The 21,105-nt window shown below is 42.9% G+C and overlaps 1 protein-coding gene across 1 annotated transcript; it reads left to right on the top strand.

Annotated features, from left to right (window-relative positions):
- Window positions 1-399: 399 nt before the first annotated feature.
- LOC113174162 (globoside alpha-1,3-N-acetylgalactosaminyltransferase 1-like) lies at window positions 400-8,927 on the top strand. The gene is made up of 11 exons (XM_026377913.1): window positions 400-828; window positions 1,558-1,602; window positions 1,776-1,862; window positions 2,644-2,676; window positions 3,521-3,655; window positions 3,803-3,911; window positions 6,314-6,427; window positions 6,559-6,675; window positions 6,893-7,023; window positions 7,605-7,682; window positions 8,355-8,927. The coding sequence occupies exons 1-11, from the start codon at window positions 761-763 to the stop codon at window positions 8,500-8,502; spliced, it is 1,065 nt and encodes a 354-aa protein (XP_026233698.1). The 5' UTR covers window positions 400-760; the 3' UTR covers window positions 8,503-8,927.
- Window positions 8,928-21,105: the final 12,178 nt, after the last annotated feature.

The following is a 21,105-nucleotide window of genomic DNA, read 5'->3' as shown; positions in this document are numbered from 1 at the left end:
TATGTATTTCATGTTTTTATGGAAATGAACAGTGCACTGTGCACGTGTGGAATTCCTTTGACCTGTAATCAACAAAACAGGACCTGCTATTATGGTAAAAACCATGTCACTAACCACGTACACCTCCACACCCATTTTTTTGGCAAACGTCCATTAGCTTTTACCTGATGGTGCCCTTGTTCAGCAGCACTGCAACAACATAAACAGATTTCAAACATGCAATAGAACCATGAACATATCCAGACATTAACCAAGGGAGCTGTATGTGAGAACACTCATTTTTTTATGCACTTAAAAGTTGGGGTTCATTTCAAAGTTTTATGTATTTCATGTTTTTATCGAAATGAACAGTGCACTGTGCATGTGTGGAATTCCTGTGACAGGTAATCAACAAAACAGGACTTGCTATCCTGTTAAAAACCATGTCACTAACCGCTGACACCTCCACACCCTTTTTTTTTTGGCAAACATCCATGTTGCTATGTTGGCAGTCAAGCACCATGCTCCTTCTCTCCTCCCTTTATCTTTCTCTTATTCCCAATTTTCTCTCTCTATTTCTCTTTCTATTCAGTAAAACATCCACCAGCGGAGGTTACAGGTTACAGAAGTACTTTAATGGTCTACCTTTGTGAGGTTCGATCTTAAAACGAACCAATGCTCGTAGTTTAGTTTAATCTCGGTTATGTTTTTCTTTTTCCTTTTTCGTTTAGCTTGGCAGTATCCCAGTTACAAACATTGTTTACAAGACAGTAACCTTTAAATGATGTCGCACTACATTTCCAGGACTCATATTTTGGTTAGTTTTGCCTTCCTAGCAGTCCTCTTGTGGTAATTCTTTTATCTTCAAAAAAAGAGTTGGATGTCTATACTGCACATTTTTTTAAACAAATGTTTTGCTAGGTTAGAGGTTTTAATTGAACCAATCATATTAATATTATATGATATTATATAAGTAATCATTTAATTTTAATTTTATAAGCATGTAAATAATTTTAAATATGAAGTAGTGCTACAGGAGCAATATATTCTTCATCTGAGATTAAAATGACTTTAAAATGAAAATTAAAATATACCGTCCCTTCTCAAAGCAATAAATGAACAATAGTGGATCTAACTGTGCATTTTTGTTGTGTAGAATACAAAGAATTACCACATCACATGTCTTTGGACTGTTTTTATGCAATTAGCATTTGGGTGAATTGGAAAATACTGAGAAACAGATGAGAGGATTTAATGAACTTGATGACCTAAATTAAATCTGCGTTATTACTGAATATAGATCAATAACAGCACAATGGATCAGTAATAGTGAAAGTGTCTTTTTTCTTTATTTACCTACTTATTATGTGTTGGAATTACCTGCTAGTCTACTATAGGTTTCCACATACTCACTGGGTAAATGCTTAGTAAGGGGAATGTAAAAGGAAGTGTTTTTATGCTTTTAATGCATGTAAATAGGTATAAAATATCTAATTTATCATTTTTTATATGATTTGTAAAGTTTGTAACTTCCACTGTGCTCATTCTGATTAGTCTTTGATTCCCTTTTTTGTATAGGACCATTTACATCTATGTCTACTCAGGACATTTGTTCTCCCCAAGGTAAACTTTCTGTAAGACAGTTAATGAATGATTCAAATGTGTCAAGTATCAAACTAACCTTTCAGTCATGTAGTTAAACCCACTCAACTGCTGATTTGAGAAGGAGAATGAAATTAAATATTATTAAAAACAAACTTTATTATTATTAATGTTAATTCTTATTATGTGTAAAGCTTTTGCCAGCCATGTGCAGATAACCCAGAGAAAGACTGTCCGAACAACAGTAGCTGGAGGATTGGAGACCTAAAAATGGAAACTAGGTGATAACTTAACCTTTTTTTCTTTTTTATTAACAGACAGGAACAATGTTTTAAACTTGCCAAAGTAGACATGAAGAGGAGGAAGTAGGTCCCAGTCACTGCATGTGACTGTGTCATTTTTCATTCTCTGTTTGAAGCCACAAAGCCAAAAGCTTACATATTATTGAAGTACTACAGTATTGTAAGCTCAGTGACTTACACCTTCTATGTTGTCAACCAGGGAAAACTGTTCAGCTCAGTGATCCCACGATGGTGGAATGAGCTGCCTATCTCTGCACGCTCAGCCACCTCTCTTGCAATCTTTAAAAAACTGCTGAAAACAGAACTCTTGCGCATCTTCCTTTGCACGTAAAAAAAACAAAAACTTTTCTAATCTCTTGCATCTCTTGAAACAGAAACACTTTGCTTTGATGTTGTTTCTCCCTGACTTAAATTTTGTTTGCTTGACTTGTTCCTCACTTGTAAGTCGCTTTGGATAAAAGTGTTTGCTAAATGACTAAATGTAAATGTAAATGTAAATGTCAACCTGGTCATGTGTACCTGTCTGTTCCTGAGTTTCTGATTAACGCATAAAAAGAAAGAATTCCCTGACCTAGAATAGATAAAACACCTCTAATACTTATTATATGATATAAAGGTTTGCATGAATCTAAAAACACAGTACACAGCAACACCACTGTTCTTTAAATGAAGCGTCAGTATTGTTATATTTCTAGTTAGTTTGCGTAATGTTTTTATTTTACATTTTGATTTGACTGGATTTTTGGTTTTTGTTTTTCAGTCTGAAATATGCTCAACCAAGCACACAGAAAGGGTAAGCATGAAATAACAAACGATGGAACATCAAATTTAAAAGAAACATCAGGTGCTAAAAAGCAAATAATGAAACTTTAAAATAAAATCAAGTCATTTACATGTAAATGTGACAAAACACTTCACATTTCTTCAAATTGGGTACAACTGTCCAAAGGTCAAAGGTCACAGTCAGCTCATGTTCATCCAACAAATGTTTTTGGGTCCTTCATACATCTGTCTCATTGCCATGACTGTGCTATCCCAGGAACACCTTGAGTTGAGGTCTCATAGATGAACTGAGGAGATTTTAGTGGTTAAAGTCAGGATCACTGTGACCTCACATTTGTTTCAGGCTTGTAAACACAATAGCTAAGGAACACCTGGAGGAATGAATGTAAACTGCAATCTCACTTTGCAGAGACATACAACCATGAAGAGTTTGTTATGGTTTTGAATTAGTATTGATCCTAATGTTGGTTGGTTGTTGGTTACTCTAGTAGGAAAGTGGACTAGTACACACCATAAATATATTTTTGTGTGAAAGATAATTATTCAGTTTTGTTTATTCAACTTTTTCCAGTAATTTACTGATGATGGAAAAATTCTTTATTCTTATTCTTAAAAATGTGTAATAGCAGCTTATTCGAGGAAGCTACAAAAGGTTCTAGGATTTGGTAGAAGAAAAGGTCTGTTCAATGGTGGTGAACATTAGAGGTCGTGTCATGGCTTAGGCTGCATGGCTGCTTCTGGAACAAGCTCACCATGTTTATGTTTAACTCATGATGGCAGCAGAATGAATTCAGACATGTACTTAAACGTTTATTTATGTATTCAGGTTTTGTTTTTTCTTTGTTCTCCCCCAGACGTACAGATGTGAACTCAGTGACAAACTGGAACGCTCCTCTGGTTTGGGAGGGAACCTTTGATCCGGTGGTTATTGATGCAATCTATAAGAAAATGGACCCACGAGTAGCTGTGGTGGTGTTTGCTGTTGGAAAGTAGGTACACATGAAGTTCTAATAAGTTATTATGACGCTTCTTTTTCAAGTGCTTCTTATCATCATCTTCTTATCATTATCGTTTTTGATTGTTATCAATAGTAATTGATTATTAGACTTATGCTTTGCTTCTGTCCATCTGAACAGATATACCCGTTTCCTGAAGGGCTTCCTGGAGTCGGGTGAAAAGCACTTTCTTATTGACTTCAGGGTCACTTACTACATCTTCACAGACAATGAAAAAGATGTTCCCAAGGTGAGTTGCAGCAGTTCTATTCACACCACAGTGTGATAATGTGTGTGTGACTCAGAGGACGACACAACCAGTGTGGTTTGTACCAGTTGGCTGAACAAAAAAGCAAACTCTCTGTGAGCACATACCAACACAACAACTAGTTAGACGTCAGTGAAAAAATGGAGATGGCTCATCACAACATATTCACGTGTGTGTGTGTGTGGCTTAGTTCAATGGACGCACACACTGTATCAACAATGACAGTTACAATGAACTTCATTATCTGGAACTCAGGGAAAACTGTCCTCTGTGACCTCCTCATGCTCGGAGCTGGTCTGATCGGAACATACCATTCCTAGAGGGGGGGGCAGAAAAGTCCAAGTGGCATTGGCCTTTTTGGAGATTTGCAGATTCTGAACACCACATCTGGCGTGTAGAATCGGATGAAGCTCCTCCAGAAATGATCTGCCAGTACTTGGCTGTGACGCCACCGTCGTCTGCTGAGGATCTCCGACTCTGGATATACCATCTGAGGTAATGATGCATCACGCCACCCCATAACCAGGATGTTGGGTGCAATAGGATCAGGGTCTGCCACATCGGATGAGGTGTAGCCCAGGGGCTTAGAATTAATTATTTGCAGAATCCACATACCTCCATGCCTCTCTGTCAGTCAAATGCTGAATCTCTGCAACATGGGTTCATACAAACACTTTGAATCTACAGGATTTTGAGGACAGCCAGGTAAGCACAGTGGTTAAGTCTGTCCATAGTATTATCTGGTGAATGAGGAGTGTAAGCTCTTTACTAAGCACATTTGCCAGCCGTGGCCCTGTTAATGCTGCACACAATTCTAGGCGGGGAATGGACTGTTGCCTTTTAGTTACCACACGGGATCTGGCGGTGAGAAAGGCGGTTTCGACTTTGCCTTCTGTGTTCTCTGTATGCATATATGCCACAGAGCCAAATGCACGCTCTGAAGCATCACAGATGTGTATTTCTCTGTGGTTAGCGTCAGACTCCATTTCCTCACTGGTGTAGCATCTTGGCAAGATGTTCTTCAGGGAGGAAAGCTTGCTCTCCCACTCTTGCCACATGTGAAGAAGATCTTCTGGGAGTGATGGGTCATCCCAGACCCTTTTTTTTTAATCCCACAATCTCTGCACTATCACCTTATCTTTTGTAGTATAAGGCACAATGAACCCTAAGGGTTGGAATAGCTGGCAAGCACCTGATATATGGTGCTGTTTCTGAGGAACAATGCCAGCAAAGCCCAAGAGCTGGTTCGAAGGCATCTTCTTGACCATTGTTGATCACAAGCTCTGCACTGTCTGATCTGATCTCCGTTGGAAGGTGGGAGATGACAGTGAATTTCGTACTTGCCCACTGTCTCAGCTCATACCCACCACTGCCCAATATGTCCTGTAATTTATCCCCAAGGATTTTGGCCTCATTCTCTGATGTTAGATTACGCAAACGATTGTCAACATAGAAAGACTGCAGCACTGCTTTTCTGATGTCCTCACCCTCACAGCTGTGTTCGATAATGTGTTTCTGGAGGGCAAATGTGGCACAGCAAGGAGAACATGTGGTGCCAAATGGAAGCACTCTCCATTCATTTATGCTGGGTGGTTCCTCTCATTTCAGATCTCTCCACAAGAATCTGAGGAGAGGCTGGTCCTCTGGAAGCAGTCTTACTTGGTGAAACATATGAACATTCACCACCCACTGCACCCTCATCTTACACAGTATCCTCTTTCATCCTTTTCATCCTCTGGTGAACAGGAGTAAGATGCGCCTGTGAACGATGGCTCCTCTGAGAAATCCAGAGAGATCATAGTCTTTGAAGTGTGGGGGAAGGTATGACTGCCTTCCGACACACAATACGTTGCTCTTCCAACAACTTAGACATCCTTATCAGTGGTGAACAAGTAATTCGACTTGAAGGACCATGGAAAAATGGAGATGGCTGACAATGGTTTCTCCCTTGTACTTGGGTTTAGATGGTTTACAACCCACCACTGAAGTGACAGATCACTCAAAAACTCTGAGTTCCTTAAGGAAAGCTTTATTCCAGCATTCCTAATTACAATCATATTCACTTGGGTGTGTGTGTGTGTGTGTGTGTGGTTTAGTTCAATGGATGCACACACTGTATAAACAATAACAGTTACAATGAACATAATTAGCCTGCTTGAACTCGGGGAAAACTGTCCTCCGTGACCTCCTCATGCACGGAGCTGGTCTGTTCGGCAAAATAGTCCAAGTGGCATTGGCCTTTTTTAACAGTCAGAGTGTCGCCACATTTGAAACTTATTTTCCTGATGACGTCAACTATTATATTGTCACTGAATCTTATTAGAAATTGTTAATTCATTTTATGTAAGTAGTCACGTTTCTTCTTTTGTTATTTGACTGGTCAGGTTGAACTGGGTGAGGGCCGCAAGATCTCAGTTGTCACTGTTCCTAGTGCAAACCGCTGGCAGGATGTCGTACTTGGGAGGATGAAATGGGCCACCATCACCATTGACAAACAGGTAAGAAGTGATAAAATGGACATAAAATAAATGCTAACTTTGTAACGACATATTTTCTGAGGGGATAATTAATTAATTTCCTTATGTAAATTTCTATGTTGCACTTATTCCCTCACGTGTCATGTTTCCAGATCCGTAATGAAGCAGATTATCTTTTTATGATGGACATCGACAGTGTCTTTCACAACCGTTTTGGAGCTGAGTCTCTCAGCCAGTTATCTGCTGTGCTTCATCGTGGCAACTACAAGGTTTTAAAGCAATTTCTTCTGTATCATCATTATAAATTTACAATTAAAGTTATCTAATGCTTTTTTTTTTGTTTGTTTCATTTATTCAATTAGTGTAGTTTATGTTAGGCAAATCTTATGCTCACAGTTGTCTGCTCAGACACAGCATTAACTGCAGTGTCAGCATCTTATAATTTTTAATCTATAATTAACTTAATATTTTCCCATTTTCACTTAGAAAAAAAGGACGAATTTCCCATATGAGCGACGAGCCAAGTCCAGGGCATACATACCTCTGGACGAAGGAGATTATTATTATACTGCTGCTGTCTGGGGTGGATACCTGGAGGACATGTACAAGCTAGTCAGGTAACTAAAACTAAATTATCTCATGTTATTTTTTATTCTTATTCTTCAAGTGATCTATCTTTAAGTAAATGACATTATATAACAAAGACGTAGTGAAAATTTGTACAGAGCAAGAACTGAACTGGAAGAACCGGGATTTCAGATTCTACAGTACTCAGATCTTTTACCACAGTGTAGAAAACTCTGTAACAAATAAAAACTCTCCATTCAAAACATTAAAGTAACAGTACAAAAGTATCATCAAGAAAAAAATATCGAAAGTACCAAGGGTGAAAGAACACATTGTACAGAATGACAACTTTTCAGAATGATGCATATTAATTATTGATACAATAATGTGGACATGAGTATAAAAAAATATTCGCAGTGACTAACTTCCTAGGTCTGCTCATTTGTATATTTCTTCTCAGGAATGAAATTAAATCTTATCTAAAATAATGTCATTATTTCTTATATTTTATAATATTATCTTAATCTGTAAATGTAACCAGTAAATACAAGAGATAATTGGAGTAGAAAACAGAAGTATGTATGTTTTTAACATTCTCTCTTTCTTACATTCAACTTGGGTTCAATATCAGATACTGTTACAAGCAGTCGGAGGAGGACGCCAAGAATGGTATTGAAGCCGTGTGGCAGGAAGAGAGTCACCTCAACAAGTACAGTGTGACAGTTCATTCATATTCAAAGTTTGGCCTATTTTAAATGTAATGTTTGAAACCTTCACTCTGTCACAAGTGTGGGAAGGGACGAGGCAGGTATGAACGGAAAACCAGCTTTTATTTACAGACCAAACCACACAAAATGGGGAACTAAGGGGGGTGTCAACGGGCACAACAACAACAGGCAAAAACACGAGGACAAAGTAACAACACAAAACTAGCAATATGGTGGGGAACAAAGTAACAAACAAGAAACCAAAGTACAAAAGAAAACCACTGCTCAATGGCAGGCAGACAACTCACAGAAACAGGTAACTAAAGTCCAAATGTTCAGAGAGTCACAATCCAGAAGATCCAGGGGAAGAAAACAGGGCTGAGGAGAGTTTTTGTAGCGAGGGGAACACAGGTGAGGCCAATGTGCAATCAATTACTGGGAGCACAGGGAGAGAAGTGGCTGGTGGGTGGAGACCAAAGGGAGAGAGGAGGAAAACCCACACTTGGGCAGGTGCCAGGCTGAAACGGTGACAGACTCGTACTGTCGTTTTCTATATCTGATAGTTTTATTCATATTTTCCGTTTTATGAAAAATCTATTCACGTCTTATCTGCAGTATTTTGAGCATCAAACTCTCTGACACATACTGTACACACCTGTCTCTCTGTCACACAGGTACCTGCTGTACAACAAACCAACCAAGGTGCTGTCTCCAGAGTACCTGTGGTCAGATTATGACCAGATACCAGCAGACATCAAAGTAGTCAGGATCTCCCAGCTGATCAAGGACTATAAAAAAGTGCGGCCCAATGGTGGACATTGATAAATGACTGAAATATGTTTGACTACCAGCCAGCATGCAAACACATGTTCTGTTCAAGCAAAGACTGCCACATGGGTTGATTGGGGAATATATAGATACAGATATTTCCACTCCACTGTCTTCTGGTGCTGCTCAAGTGGGAATGTTGGGTTTTCTTTTCTGACCTATAGTCACTATCAACATGCCAAGTCTGAAATTATTTTACTGTATGATTTTTAAGGCAATTAAAGAAACCATAAATCCATAGTAATTAACAATGTCCACGTTTGTACGACTTATCATATTGGTCTCTGGAACAATCTGTGAATATCATTACTCTGCTTTTGAGTCTATGTCACAAATATCTTTCTCTTCTAAAAGTGTTAAATCAACCAACTTGTCTTTGTATTTGGTGGTGACAAATAAACATTCTGATTCTGATTCCACTTAAACTGGTTCTCCTGCAGAAATGTTTGCAAGCTGCTAAATGGCAGCAACAGTCAGAAGCAATGGTGGGTGTGAAAGGCAGAGACAGCAGCAGAAAGCTTTCTAATCAGATGGTCACTAAGAACGTCAATTACAGTGACACTAACTTACTGGCAATACATGCGGAACATTTGAACCAATTACACAGAAGAACCGTATAAACCTATTTGTTATAGTGTACATAATTATTTAGACATTAAGTACAATTGGCCACCCAGCATATAACACAAGTAAAAATTAATTAGTTCTTATTTACTTTTCAATATATAAATTAATATTAATTTGTTTAACTAGCCTTTCTTGTCAGGATATTTTAAATTGGTCATTGCATTAACCAGCCACCACTACGTAGTAGTAGTAGTTAGAAGTGTTTCAGGTGAGTAACATGAAATGGATGTAATACCCCGGTTGGCCTGTGGGGAGCAGTAAGACATGCACTGCGTCCAGTCAGTCGCTGATGTCACCAGCAGAAGAGGATAATTTTAGAGTAGGTTGTGCTTTCTGTGTATTTTGTGTAATGTTTTTATTTTACATTTGGATTTGATTGGATCTTTGGCTTTGTTTTTTCAGACTGAAATATGCTCAGCCAAGCACACAGAAAGGGTAAGCATGAAATAACAAATGATGGAACATTGAAAGAAACATCAAGGTGCTAAAAAACAAATGATCAAACTGTAAAATAAAATCAAGTAATTTACTTGTGAATGTGATAAAACACTTGCAGGGAATTTCTTCAAATTGGGGTACAACTGTCAAAGGTCACAGTCACCTCATGTTTATCCAAGTTTTTTGCCTCATGCATTATGTTTTTGGGTCCTTCATACATCTGTCTCATTCCCATGACTGTGATATCCCAGGAAAATTTTGAGATGGTCTATAATTACAGATTCTGTATAATTACAGATATAAGATATCATGGGTCCTTCAAGATGAAATTTAAAGCTATAGACGATTTAAGTGCTTTTTATCATTGTTTATCTTATTTTGATTGTTATCAAGATTCAATGATTATTGGACTTTGCTTCTGTCCATCTGAACAGATATACCCGTTTCCTGAAGGGCTTCCTGGAGTCGAGTGAAAAGCACTTTCTTGTTGACTTCAGAGTCACTGACTACATCTTCACAGACAATGAAAAAGATGTTCCCAAGGTCAGTTGTTGATATGTGTAAGTAGTGTAGCACTGCTGTGTCACTGAACATCTCATTCAACAATAAAATCATATACTGTATGTGGGAAACCTCACTGCTGCCGGAGTCTGCTGCTGGATTGTCGACATATCCAGACGTGTGGAATTCCAGTGAGAAGTGTATCAGCTAATCAACAAAACAGGACCTGCAGCTATGTTGGCAGTCAAGCACTTCCCTCCATCTTTCTCTTGAAATTTTCTTTGTCTATTTCTCTTTCTGTTCAGTAAAACATCCAGCAGAGGTTACAGGTTACACAAGGACTTTAATGCTCTACCTGTGTTAGGTTCGATCTTAAAAGGAACTTCAGAGTCACTGACTACATCTTCACAGACAATGAAAAGATGTTCCCATGGTCAGTTGTTGATATGTGTAAGTAGTGCAGCACTGCTGTGTCACTGAACATCTCATTCAACGATCAAAACATATACTGTATGTGGGAAACCTCACTGCTGCCAGAGTCTGCTGCTGGATTTTCGACATATCCAGACGTGTGGAATTCCAGTGAGAGGTGTATCAGCTAATCAACAAAACAGGGCCCGCTGCTATGTTGGCAGTCAAGCACTTCCCTCCATCTTTCTCTTCAAATTTTCTTTGTCTATTTCTCTTTCTGTTCAGTAAAACATCCAGCGGAGGTTACAGGTTACATAAGGACTTTAATGCTCTACCTGTATAAGGTTCATGTGGGTGCATGTGTCAACTTCAAGTGAAGAGGTAAATAACCAAACAGGACCTGCTACTCTGGTCTACTTCACTAACCACGCACACCTCCACACCCACTTTTTGGCAAACGTCCATTAGCTTTTAGCTGATGGTGCCTTTGTCCAGCAGCACTGCAGCAACATAAGCTGCTTTCAGACATGCACTGGAACCATGAACATATCCAGACATTAACCAAGGGAGATGTATGTGAGAACACTCATATTGTAATGCATTTAAAAGATGGGGCTCATTTCAAAGCATTATGTATTTCATGTATTTATAGAAATGAACAGTGCACTGTGCATGTGCGGAATTCCAGTGAGAGGTGTAACAGGTAAACAACAAAACAAGGCCTGCTGCTATGTTGGTAGTCAAGCACTATGCTCCCTCTCTCTCCTCCTCTCCTCCCGTTTTCCTTCCCTCTACCTTTCTCTTCAAATTTTCTTTGTCTATTTCTCTTTCTGTTCAGTAAAACATCCAGCGGAGGTTACAGGTTACATAAGGACTTTAATGCTCTACCTGTGTTAGGTTCGATCTTAAAACGAACTTCACAGTCAATGAAAAAAGATGTTCCCAAGATCAGTTGTTGATATGTGTAAGTAGTGCAGCACTGCTGTGTCACTGAACAGCTAAATCAGCAAACAAATCATATACTGTATGTGGGAAACCTCACTGCTGCTGGAGTCTGGAACATGCAATGAGTCAGTAATAAAACACAAGTTACTGTAGATTATCAATTAAAATACATTTAGTGCACGCTCTGGAAGGATGTCCATGTTTTGCTTGTACATTTCATTTATCACCTGAGCAGAGGTGGGAACCAGTAGAATTCTTTCATGTATTTTTTTTTTTGTCAAAGGTTTCTAAACGACATTTGCTCTATGTTACACAAAATACTGTTTTGTCACAGCATCTCCCTTCAGCTACAAAAAATACAGTTATTGTGTCGAAACTTATTTTCCTGATGACGTCAACTATTATATTATTACTGAATCTTATTAGAAATTGTTAATTCATTTTATGTGAGTAGCCACGTTCCTTCTTTTGTTATTTGACTGGTCAGGTTGAACTGGGTGAGGGCCGCAAGATCTCAGTTGTCACTGTTCCTAGTGCAAACCGCTGGCAGGATGTTGTACTTGGGAGGATGAAATGGGCCACCATCACCATTGACAAACAGGCGAGAAGTGATAAACTGGACACAGTGCCTCACTAACCACGTACACCTCCACACCCATTTTTTTGGTAAAGGACCATTAGCTTTTAGCTGATGGTGCCTTTGTCCAGCAGCACTGAATGTCAATTCAATTCAGTTTTATTTGTATAGCGCCAATTCACAACAGAAGTTATCTCAAGGCACTTTACAGTGTAAGGTTTAAGACCTTACAGAGTATAATTATACAAAAAATTATATAGAAAACCCAACAATCCTGTTTGAGCAAGCTTTAGGCAACAGTGGAGAGGAAAAACTCCCTTTAGAGGAAGAAACCTCCAGCAGAACCAGGCTCATAGTGGGCGGCCATATGCCTTGACCGGTTGAGGTGAGTGGAAAGAGAAGAGAGAAAAGAACAGCAAACAACTAAAACAACAAGCAGCAAGAACATTGGGCAGATCAACTGGATTCTGGAGATGTACAGCTCCAGGCGGAGGATAGCTGCAGAAAAGTACAGAGAGAGGGAGACAGAGAGGAGGAAACTAACCACAGGAGAGAGAAGACACAAAGTTAATGACATGCAATGGTGGACTTGCATTGATATAGGAGAGAGGAGAGGAGCTCAGTTTGTCAGTAGAGTTCCCCCAGCAGACTAACCTATTGTAGCGACCCAGAGGTGGGGCATATTGTTCTGTTGGTGTTTGACTGTTCCAGTTCCTGTTACGTGTTATGTGGTTCTTCTAATTGGTTCTTTTATTTTGTAGTGTATATAGTTGTGTGATGTCAGGTGTGCTTCCGGGGGTGGGGAAGACGGAACCCGGGAGAAACAGGCGGGAGATTTAGTGTTTCCGGGAGTGACTGAAGACTGCACTGAGACCTGTTGTCACTCTGTTCTGATTGATAAAAATAAAAAGAGTTGTTCACTCTGAGGCTCGTCACATTGGTGTCAGAAGTGGGATATTTAACCTGTCTTGTTAGACCGGGAAAGAGCGAGCCATGGAAGAAGAACTGCGGGAGCTGGAGCGAGCTGTGCTGGAAAGCAGCCTGCTTCTGGATAGACAGATGCGGGCGAGACCAACGCGGGGCTGTCGCGATCCAGACCCACCCGACGGCTCCAGCGTCCCCAGGCTTCATCTACATAAAACGAGCAAAGCACGCAGTGGTGAACAACCATCACAAACAGAGACAGTCCCTGACAGCGCTGCACCGAGTCAGACACCCAAAACACCGGTCAAACTCCCGAGGTTCAACGGGCTGACTCCCCTGGAGCCCTACCTCGCTCAAGTCCAGCTCGCCGCGCTGCACGGTGGGTGGAGCGGCAAAGACACGGCGACACAGCTGGCCCTGGCTCTGGAGGGTCCCGCTCTGCAGGTGCTAATTGATGTCGCACCGGAGCAACGGCAGGAGCTACCGGTGATCACCGCGGCGCTGGAGAGACGCTTCGGACAGCGGACCTCGACAGAGCAGGCTCGGGAGCAGCTAGCCAGTCGTCGGCGCAGTGAGGGGGAGAGTCTGGGGACGTTCGCCGCCGATCTGCAACTCTACTCGCGGCGCGGCTACCCCTCATTTCCTGCCGCCGCCCGGGAGGAGCTGAGTTTAGACACCTTCCTGCGGGGGCTCACGCCGGAGCGGCTCCGCCAACACGTCCGCCTCTCCATGCCCGGCTCTCTGGAAGAGGCGCTCCGTGAAGCAGAGCGGGCCGAGGAGGTACTGAACCCGAGACCATCACAGCGGAGGCTCCCGGCCCAGCCATCGCTGGCGCGGGCAGCCGAGTGCAGCGGTGAGACGGAGACGTCAGAGGAGAACGTCAGCCGAGCTCAACCGGCTGCCGTTCCGGTGCGTCGGCCTCGCCGGGAAGACAGCGGCTGTTTCCGCTGTGGTGAACTGGGACATTTTGCCCGTGATTGCCCCGCCCCCTCGCCGAAAGCTAAGGCCGGGTCACCGCAGGGAAACGGCAGCGGAGTGAGGGGATACTCACTCCAATCAGACACACCCCTCTCCGGGAACTTTCACACAGTGGGTCGCTGTGGATTTATTAAAGGACTATATGTGGACTGTGTTATAGAGAACCAGCAATGTCGGGCCCTGGTGGATACGGGGTCCACCATCTGCTTGCTGCGACGGGGGTTTCTCCCGGGGACAACCGACTGTCACTGGGGAAAAGACTGTGATGCCAGGGAAACGGGCGCTGCAGGTCGCTGTGGGGGAGCAAGAGGTGAGCCATGAGTTTTGGCTTGCTGACATCCGTGACGACTGCATCATCGGCCTGGACCTGCTAACCCGCTGGGGTGTGCGTGTTGACGTGTCGGGGCTCGCCCTATGCTTCGGCACGGAGACCGTGCCACTTCAGTCGGGCCGGAGAGGGAGCATCAAACGACGGGGACGCCGGGCTCGTCGGCGCGCTGAGGCCAACGCACTCAAGCCGTCACCTCTATCAGCCAGCATCCCGACAACAGAGATCCAACATCGGCCGGGGCGACAGCACAGCAACGCCGATGCCCTCTCCAGGCGACCGTGCGCTGCAGAGGAGTGTCGTCACTGTCAGCGTCAGGAGGAGAGGGAGTGGGGACCCGAGGCAGCCACCGCCCGCCTAGGAGTCGACAGCGCAGAGGCAGAGCAGCTGTTCACTGGGGAACAGTTACGCCATCACCAGGGGGCAGATCCTGGGCTATTAATGGTGAGAGGCTGGCTGGAAGCTCAGCAGCGTCCAGACTGGCCAGCAGTGTCTGCAGAGGAGCCTGAGGTGAAGGTCCTCCATTCCCAGTGGAGCAACTTGGAGCTTCACCACGGCGTGCTGTACCGACGGTGGCGAGCGCCAGACCAGGGGTCGGACAGGCTGCAGCTTCTGGTTCCTCGCGCCCTGCGGCCCGAGGTCCTCCAACTGGTCCATGGAACGGCAGGGGCTGGTCACTACGGCAACACCAAAACGATTCGCCGTCTGAGGCAGAGGTTCTACTGGCCTGGCTGTCGTCAGGATGTGGAGCTCCACGTCCAATGCTGTGACACCTGCACCGCCCAGAAAGGACCCTGTCAGCGCTCCAGGGGTCCGCTGCAGCAGTACCTGGTGGGAGCCCCGATGGAGAGGGTCGGGGTGGACATTCTAGGGCCGTTTCCCCTCACAGAGTCCGGTAACCGCTACGTCCTCGTTGCAATGGATTATTTCACTAAGTGGCCAGAGGCGTATGCGGTGCCGGACCAGAGTGCCATCACATCAGTGCAGAAACTGGTGGACGAGATGTTCACCAGATTTGGGGTTCCTGCAGAGCTCCATAGTGACCAGGGGCGTAACTTCGAGAGCCGGCTGTTTAGTGAGGTATGCCAGAGGATGGGAGTGAGGAAAACACGGACCACTCCACTTCACCCACAGAGCGACGGGCTGGTGGAGCGTTTCAACCGCACCCTGGCCACCCAGCTTGCCATCCTGACCAGCCATCACCAGCGAGATTGGGATCAGCACCTGCCCCTGGTCCTCTGGTCATACCGGACTGCTGTACAGGAGTCCAGCCAGTGCACACCTGCTGCACTGATGTTTGGCAGAGAGCTCCGCACCCCAGTCGACTTGGTCTTTGGATCGCCACCAGAACCGGAGATCGCTGGCGGCCCGGAGATGGACTACTACAGGCGCCTTAGAGAGAGACTCAGACTGGTGCATGATTTGACCCGACGCGCACAGAAGGACGCTGGGGTCAAACAGAAAAGAGCGTATGACGCTCGCTGCCAGGGGCGCACATTTGCACCTGGGGACAAAGTGTGGGTGTATTGCCCGGTGAGAAAGAGGGGGATCTCACCAAAGCTCTGCAGCCACTGGCAAGGGCCGGGGGAGGTGTTGGAACGACTGTCGGAGGTGGTCTTCCGGGTTCAGATGCCTGGTCGGCGGCGGAGGGTGGTGCTGCACCGGGACCGGCTGGCACCCTACCACCCGCTTGCCCCGACTGGGGATGATGACGAGGGTGAGGACGACCCTCCACCTGTCATCCCCGGTGACAGTGACAGAGACACTTCAGGACTTGGGACATTTTCAGACACTGGGGGTGGGGATCAGGAGAGACCGGCGCGTCAACGGCGCCGGCCTGATCATTTAAGGGACTTTGTTGCATGGACTGAGGTTAGTGGGGACACTTAAACCTCTTAGCGGGGGGCTGTGTAGCGACCCAGAGGTTGGGCATATTGTTCTGTTGGTGTTTGACTGTTCCAGTTCCTGTTACGTGTTATGTGGTTCTTCTAATTGGTTCTTTTATTTTGTAGTGTATATAGTTGTGTGATGTCAGGTGTGCTTCCGGGGGTGGGGAAGACGGAACCCGGGAGAAACAGGCGGGAGATTTAGTGTTTCCGGGGGTGACTAAAGACTGCACTGAGACCTGTTGTCACTCTGTTCTGATTGATAAAAATAAAAAGAGTTGTTCACTCTGAGGCTCGTCACACTATATTAGCATAACTAAGAGATGGTTCAGAGTCACCTGATCCATCTCTAACTATAAGCTTTATAAAAAAGGAAAGTTTTAAGTCTAGTCTTAAATGTGGAGAGGGTGCCTGCCTCCCAAACCTAAACTGGGAGCTGGTTCCACAGGAGAGAGGCTTGATAGCTAAAGGCTCTGCCTCCCATTCTACATTTGGAAACTCTAGGAACCACAAGTAAACCTGCAGTCTGAGAACATAGAGTTCTGCTTGGAAGATATGGAACTATGAGTTCTTTAAGATAAGATGGAGCCTGATTATTAAGGGATTTATAAGTGAGGAGAAGAATTTTAATTTCAATTCTGGATTTTACAGGGAGCCAATGGGGAGAAACTAACATTGGAGAAATATGATCTCTCTTGCTAATTCCAGGCAGAACTATGGCTGCAGCATTCTGGATAAACTAGATGCTTTTTAAGGAGTTATTGGGACAAACTATTAATAATGAATTACAATAGTCCAGTCTGGAAGTAACAAATGCATGGACTAGTTTTTCAGCATCACTTGGGGACAGGATGCTCCTAATTTTAACAATGTTTCTCAGGTTAAAAAAGGCAGTTCTAGAGATTTCTTTGATGTATGAAGTGAAGGAGATATCCTGATCAAAGATAACTCAGAGATTTCTTACAGTATTACTTGAGGCCAATACTAAGTCATCAAGGGTGAGAATGTGATTAGACAGTGTCTCTGAGATTTTTAGGTCCAAATAAAATAATCTCTGTCTTGTCTGGATTTAGGAGAAGGAAAGTGGAGGACATCCATGTTTTTATGTCTTTTAAGAATGCTTGAAGTTTGACTTATTGATTCGTTTCTTCTGGTTTCATAGATGGGTATAGCTGGGTATCATCTGCATAACAATGAAAATTGTTATGCAGATGATACCCAGATGATACCCCAAATATAGAGTGTTTCCTAATAATATGGCCTAAGGGGGACATGTATAAAGTGAAAAGAATCGGTGCAAGCACAGACCCCTGTGGAACTCCATAGCTGACTTTGCTGTGCATTGAAGACTCATCATTAACATGTACAAACTGAAATCTATCTGATAGATTAGATTTAAACCACTCTAGTGCTGTTCCTTTGATCCCAATGACATGTTCCAGTCTGTGTAATAAAATGTTGTGATCTATAGTGTCGAATGCAGCACTAAGATCTAACAAGACAAGTATAGAGAGTAGACCATTGTCTGATTCTAATAGAAGATCATTAGTGACCTTTACCAGTGCTGTTTCTGTACTATGATGTACTCCAAATCCTGACTGGAAATCTTCATACAAGTTATTACTGCGCAGGTGGTCATATAAGTGCTTAGAAACTACCTTTTCCAGAATTTTAGAGATGAAGGGTGGATTGGATATTGGTCTATAATTCTCTAAAACCCCTGAGTCCACAGTAGGCTTTTTGAGTAGGAGCTTCACTACAGCAAAAGCCTGTGATACGTAGCCTATTTGTAATGATAGATTGATCTGATCTAATATGGACGCGCTGATCAAAGGTAAGACGTCTTTGAGGAGTCTAGTCTGGATGGGTCTAAGAGACATGTTGACGGTTTAGAGGAATTAATTACTGAAATTAATTCAGAATGATCTACAGGGAGGAAGCACTCTAAGTACGAGTGTGGTCTTGCAGATTAATCTAGAGTTGTTGTACAATCCATGTCGTATGCAGCGAGGATCTGATAATTTTTTTCTCTAATAGTTATGATTTTATTTGTAAAGAAATTCATGAAATCATTGCAGCTGAGAGTCGAGGGAATACTAGGCTCAACAGAGCTATGGCTCTTTGTCAGCCTGGCTACAGTGCTGAAAAGAAACCTGGTGTTGTTCTTATTTGCCTCTATTAGTGAGGAGTAATATGAGGCGACTATGGCCGCTGGAGTCTCTAACTTCACGTTTCTCACTATAGAGCTGCCAATGACCAGAGTGGGTTTCTCAGCGGGTGTGTCGCTGAGTGGGGAAAACCGGTTAGAAACTGGACCTGGTCGTGGTGAACTTTGGGCGAGTGTCTGGGGTTATGCTTCCTACGGACCGTCACCCAGCTGGCCTGACTTCCCGGCTGCTTGGGAACTGCCGGGGGACAGCTAGCGGGAGCTAGGCTAGCTGGCTCCGCACCGGCTACGGGGACCTATGGGTGCGGAGCCGAGTCTCCAAATCAGTCAGCCTCCAAAGCTGCAAATAAAATACCTTTATTACAAATTCCCTTCTCACTAAAGGAGGCCGAGGAGAAACTAAACATATGACAAGCTGAGCAAGAGAGAGCAGCAGGAGAAGAGGGAGAAAAAGAAGAGGGAGAAGCAGCCATGGCTAACAGAGCTAACAGACCTCACAACACACGAAATTTAAGAATTTGGAGTATCCTTAAGTAACACAAGTGTAAGTTACAACTCTCACGCCAGAAGTGCTCTTCACTAAAACTATGAATTTACTTTTAAGTTGGTATAAGTTGCTACCTAAAGTTGGCAACATGAGCTGCTTTCAGACATGCACTGGAACCATGAACATATCCAGACATTAACCAATGGAGATGTATGTGAGAACACTCATTTTGTAATGCATTTAAAAGATGGCGTTCATTCTAAAGTTTTATGTATTTAATGTATTTATGGAAATGAACAATGCACTGTGCATGTGTGGAATTCCAGTGAGAGGTGTAACAGGTAAATAACCAAACAGGACCTGCTATTCTGGTTAAATCTACTTCACTAAACACGCACACCTCCACACCCATTTTTTTTTTTGGCAATCGTCCATTAGCTTTTAGCTGATGGTGCCTTTGTCCAGCAGCACTGCAGCAACATAAGCTGCTTTCAGACATGCACTGGAACCATGAACATATCCAGACATTAACTAAGGGAGATGTATGTAAGAACACTCATTTTGTAATGCACTTTAAAGATGGGGCTCCTTTCAAAGTTTTATGTATTTAATGTATTTATGGAAATGAACAATGCACTGTGCATGTGTGGAATTCCAGTGAGAGGTGTAACAGGTAAATAACCAAACAGGACCTGCTACTCTGGTTAAATCTATTTCACTAACCACGGACACCTCCACACCCACTTTTTGGCAAACGTCCATTAGCTTTTAGCTGATGGTGCCTTTGTCCAGCAGCACTGCAGCAACATAAGCTGCTTTCAGACATGCACTGGAACCATGAACATATCCAGACATTAACTAAGGGAGATGTATGTGAGAATACTCATTTTGCAATGCATTTAAAAGATGGGGCTCATTTCAAAGCATTATGTATTTCATGTATTTATAGAAATGAACACTGCACTGTGCATGTGTGGAATTCCAGTGAGAGGTGTAACAGGTAGACAACAAAACAAGGCCTGCTGCTATGTTGGTAGTCAAGCACTATGCTCCCTCTCTCTCCTCCTCTCCTCCCATTTTCCTTCCCTCTACCTTTCTCTTCAAATTTTCTTTGTCTATTTCTCTTTCTGTTCAGTAAAACATCCACCAGCGGAGGTAACAGGTTACATAAGGACTTTAATGCTCTACCTGTGTTAGGTTCGATCTTAAAACAAACTTCAGGGTCAACTACAGGAGAGAGAAGACACAAAGTTAATGACATGCAATGGTGGACTTGCATTGATATAGGAGAGAGGAGAGGAGCTCAGTTTGTCAGTAGAGTTCCCCCAGCAGACTAACCTATATCAGCATAACTAAGAGATGGTTCAGAGTCACCTGATCCATCTCTAACTATAAGCTTTATAAAAAAGGAAAGTTTTAAGTCTAGTCTTAAATGTGGAGAGGGTGCCTGCCTCCCAAACCTGAACTGGGAGCTGGTTCCACAGGAGAGAGGCTTGATAGCTAAAGGCTCTGCCTCCCATTCTACATTTGGAAACTCTAGGAACCACAAGTAAACCTGCAGTCTGAGAACGGAGAGTTCTGCTTGGAAGATATGGAACTATGAGTTCTTTAAGATAAGATGGAGCCTGATTATTAAGGGATTTATAAGTGAGGAGAAGAATTTTAAATTCAATTCTGGATTTTACAGGGAGCCAATGGGGAGAAACTAACATTGGAGAAATATGATCTCTCTTGCTAATTCCAGGCAGAACTATGGCTGCAGCATTCTGGATAAACTAGATGCTTTTTAAGGAGTTATTGGGACAAACTATTAATAATGAATTACAATAGTCCAGTCTGGAAGTAACAAATGCATGGACTAGTTTTTCAGCATCACTTGGGGACAGGATGCTCCTAATTTTAACAATGTTTCTCAGGTTAAAAAAGGCAGTTCTAGAGATTTCTTTGATGTATGAAGTGAAGGAGATATCCTGATCAAAGATAACTCAGAGATTTCTTACAGTATTACTTGAGGCCAATACTAAGTCATCAAGGGTGAGAATGTGATTAGACAGTGTCTCTGAGATTTTTAGGTCCAAATAAAATAATCTCTGTCTTGTCTGGATTTAGGAGAAGGAAAGTGGAGGACATCCAGGTCTTTATGTCTTTTAAGAATGCTTGAAGTTTGACTTATTGATTCGTTTCTTCTGGTTTCATAGATGGGTATAGCTGGGTATCATCTGCATAACAATGAAAATTGTTATGCAGATGATACCCAGATGATACCCCAAATATAGAGTGTTTCCTAATAATATGGCCTAAGGGGGACATGTATAAAGTGAAAAGAAT

This window comes from Anabas testudineus, chromosome 3 (genome assembly GCF_900324465.2).
Source record: "Anabas testudineus chromosome 3, fAnaTes1.2, whole genome shotgun sequence".
NCBI lineage: Eukaryota > Metazoa > Chordata > Actinopteri > Anabantiformes > Anabantidae > Anabas > Anabas testudineus.
This window is presented reverse-complemented; position numbering and strand designations above follow the sequence as displayed.

Excerpts from the sequence above, each read along its gene's own strand:
- LOC113174162 (XM_026377913.1), top strand. The coding sequence starts at position 761 with ATGATGTCGCACTACATTTCCAGGACTCATATTTTGGTTAGTTTTGCC. Across the intron at positions 829-1,557 it reads TTCCTAGCAGTCCTCTTGTG|GACCATTTACATCTATGTCT; the intron begins GTAATTCTTTTA and ends TTTTTTGTATAG. Across the intron at positions 1,603-1,775 it reads GGACATTTGTTCTCCCCAAG|CTTTTGCCAGCCATGTGCAG; the intron begins GTAAACTTTCTG and ends TTATGTGTAAAG.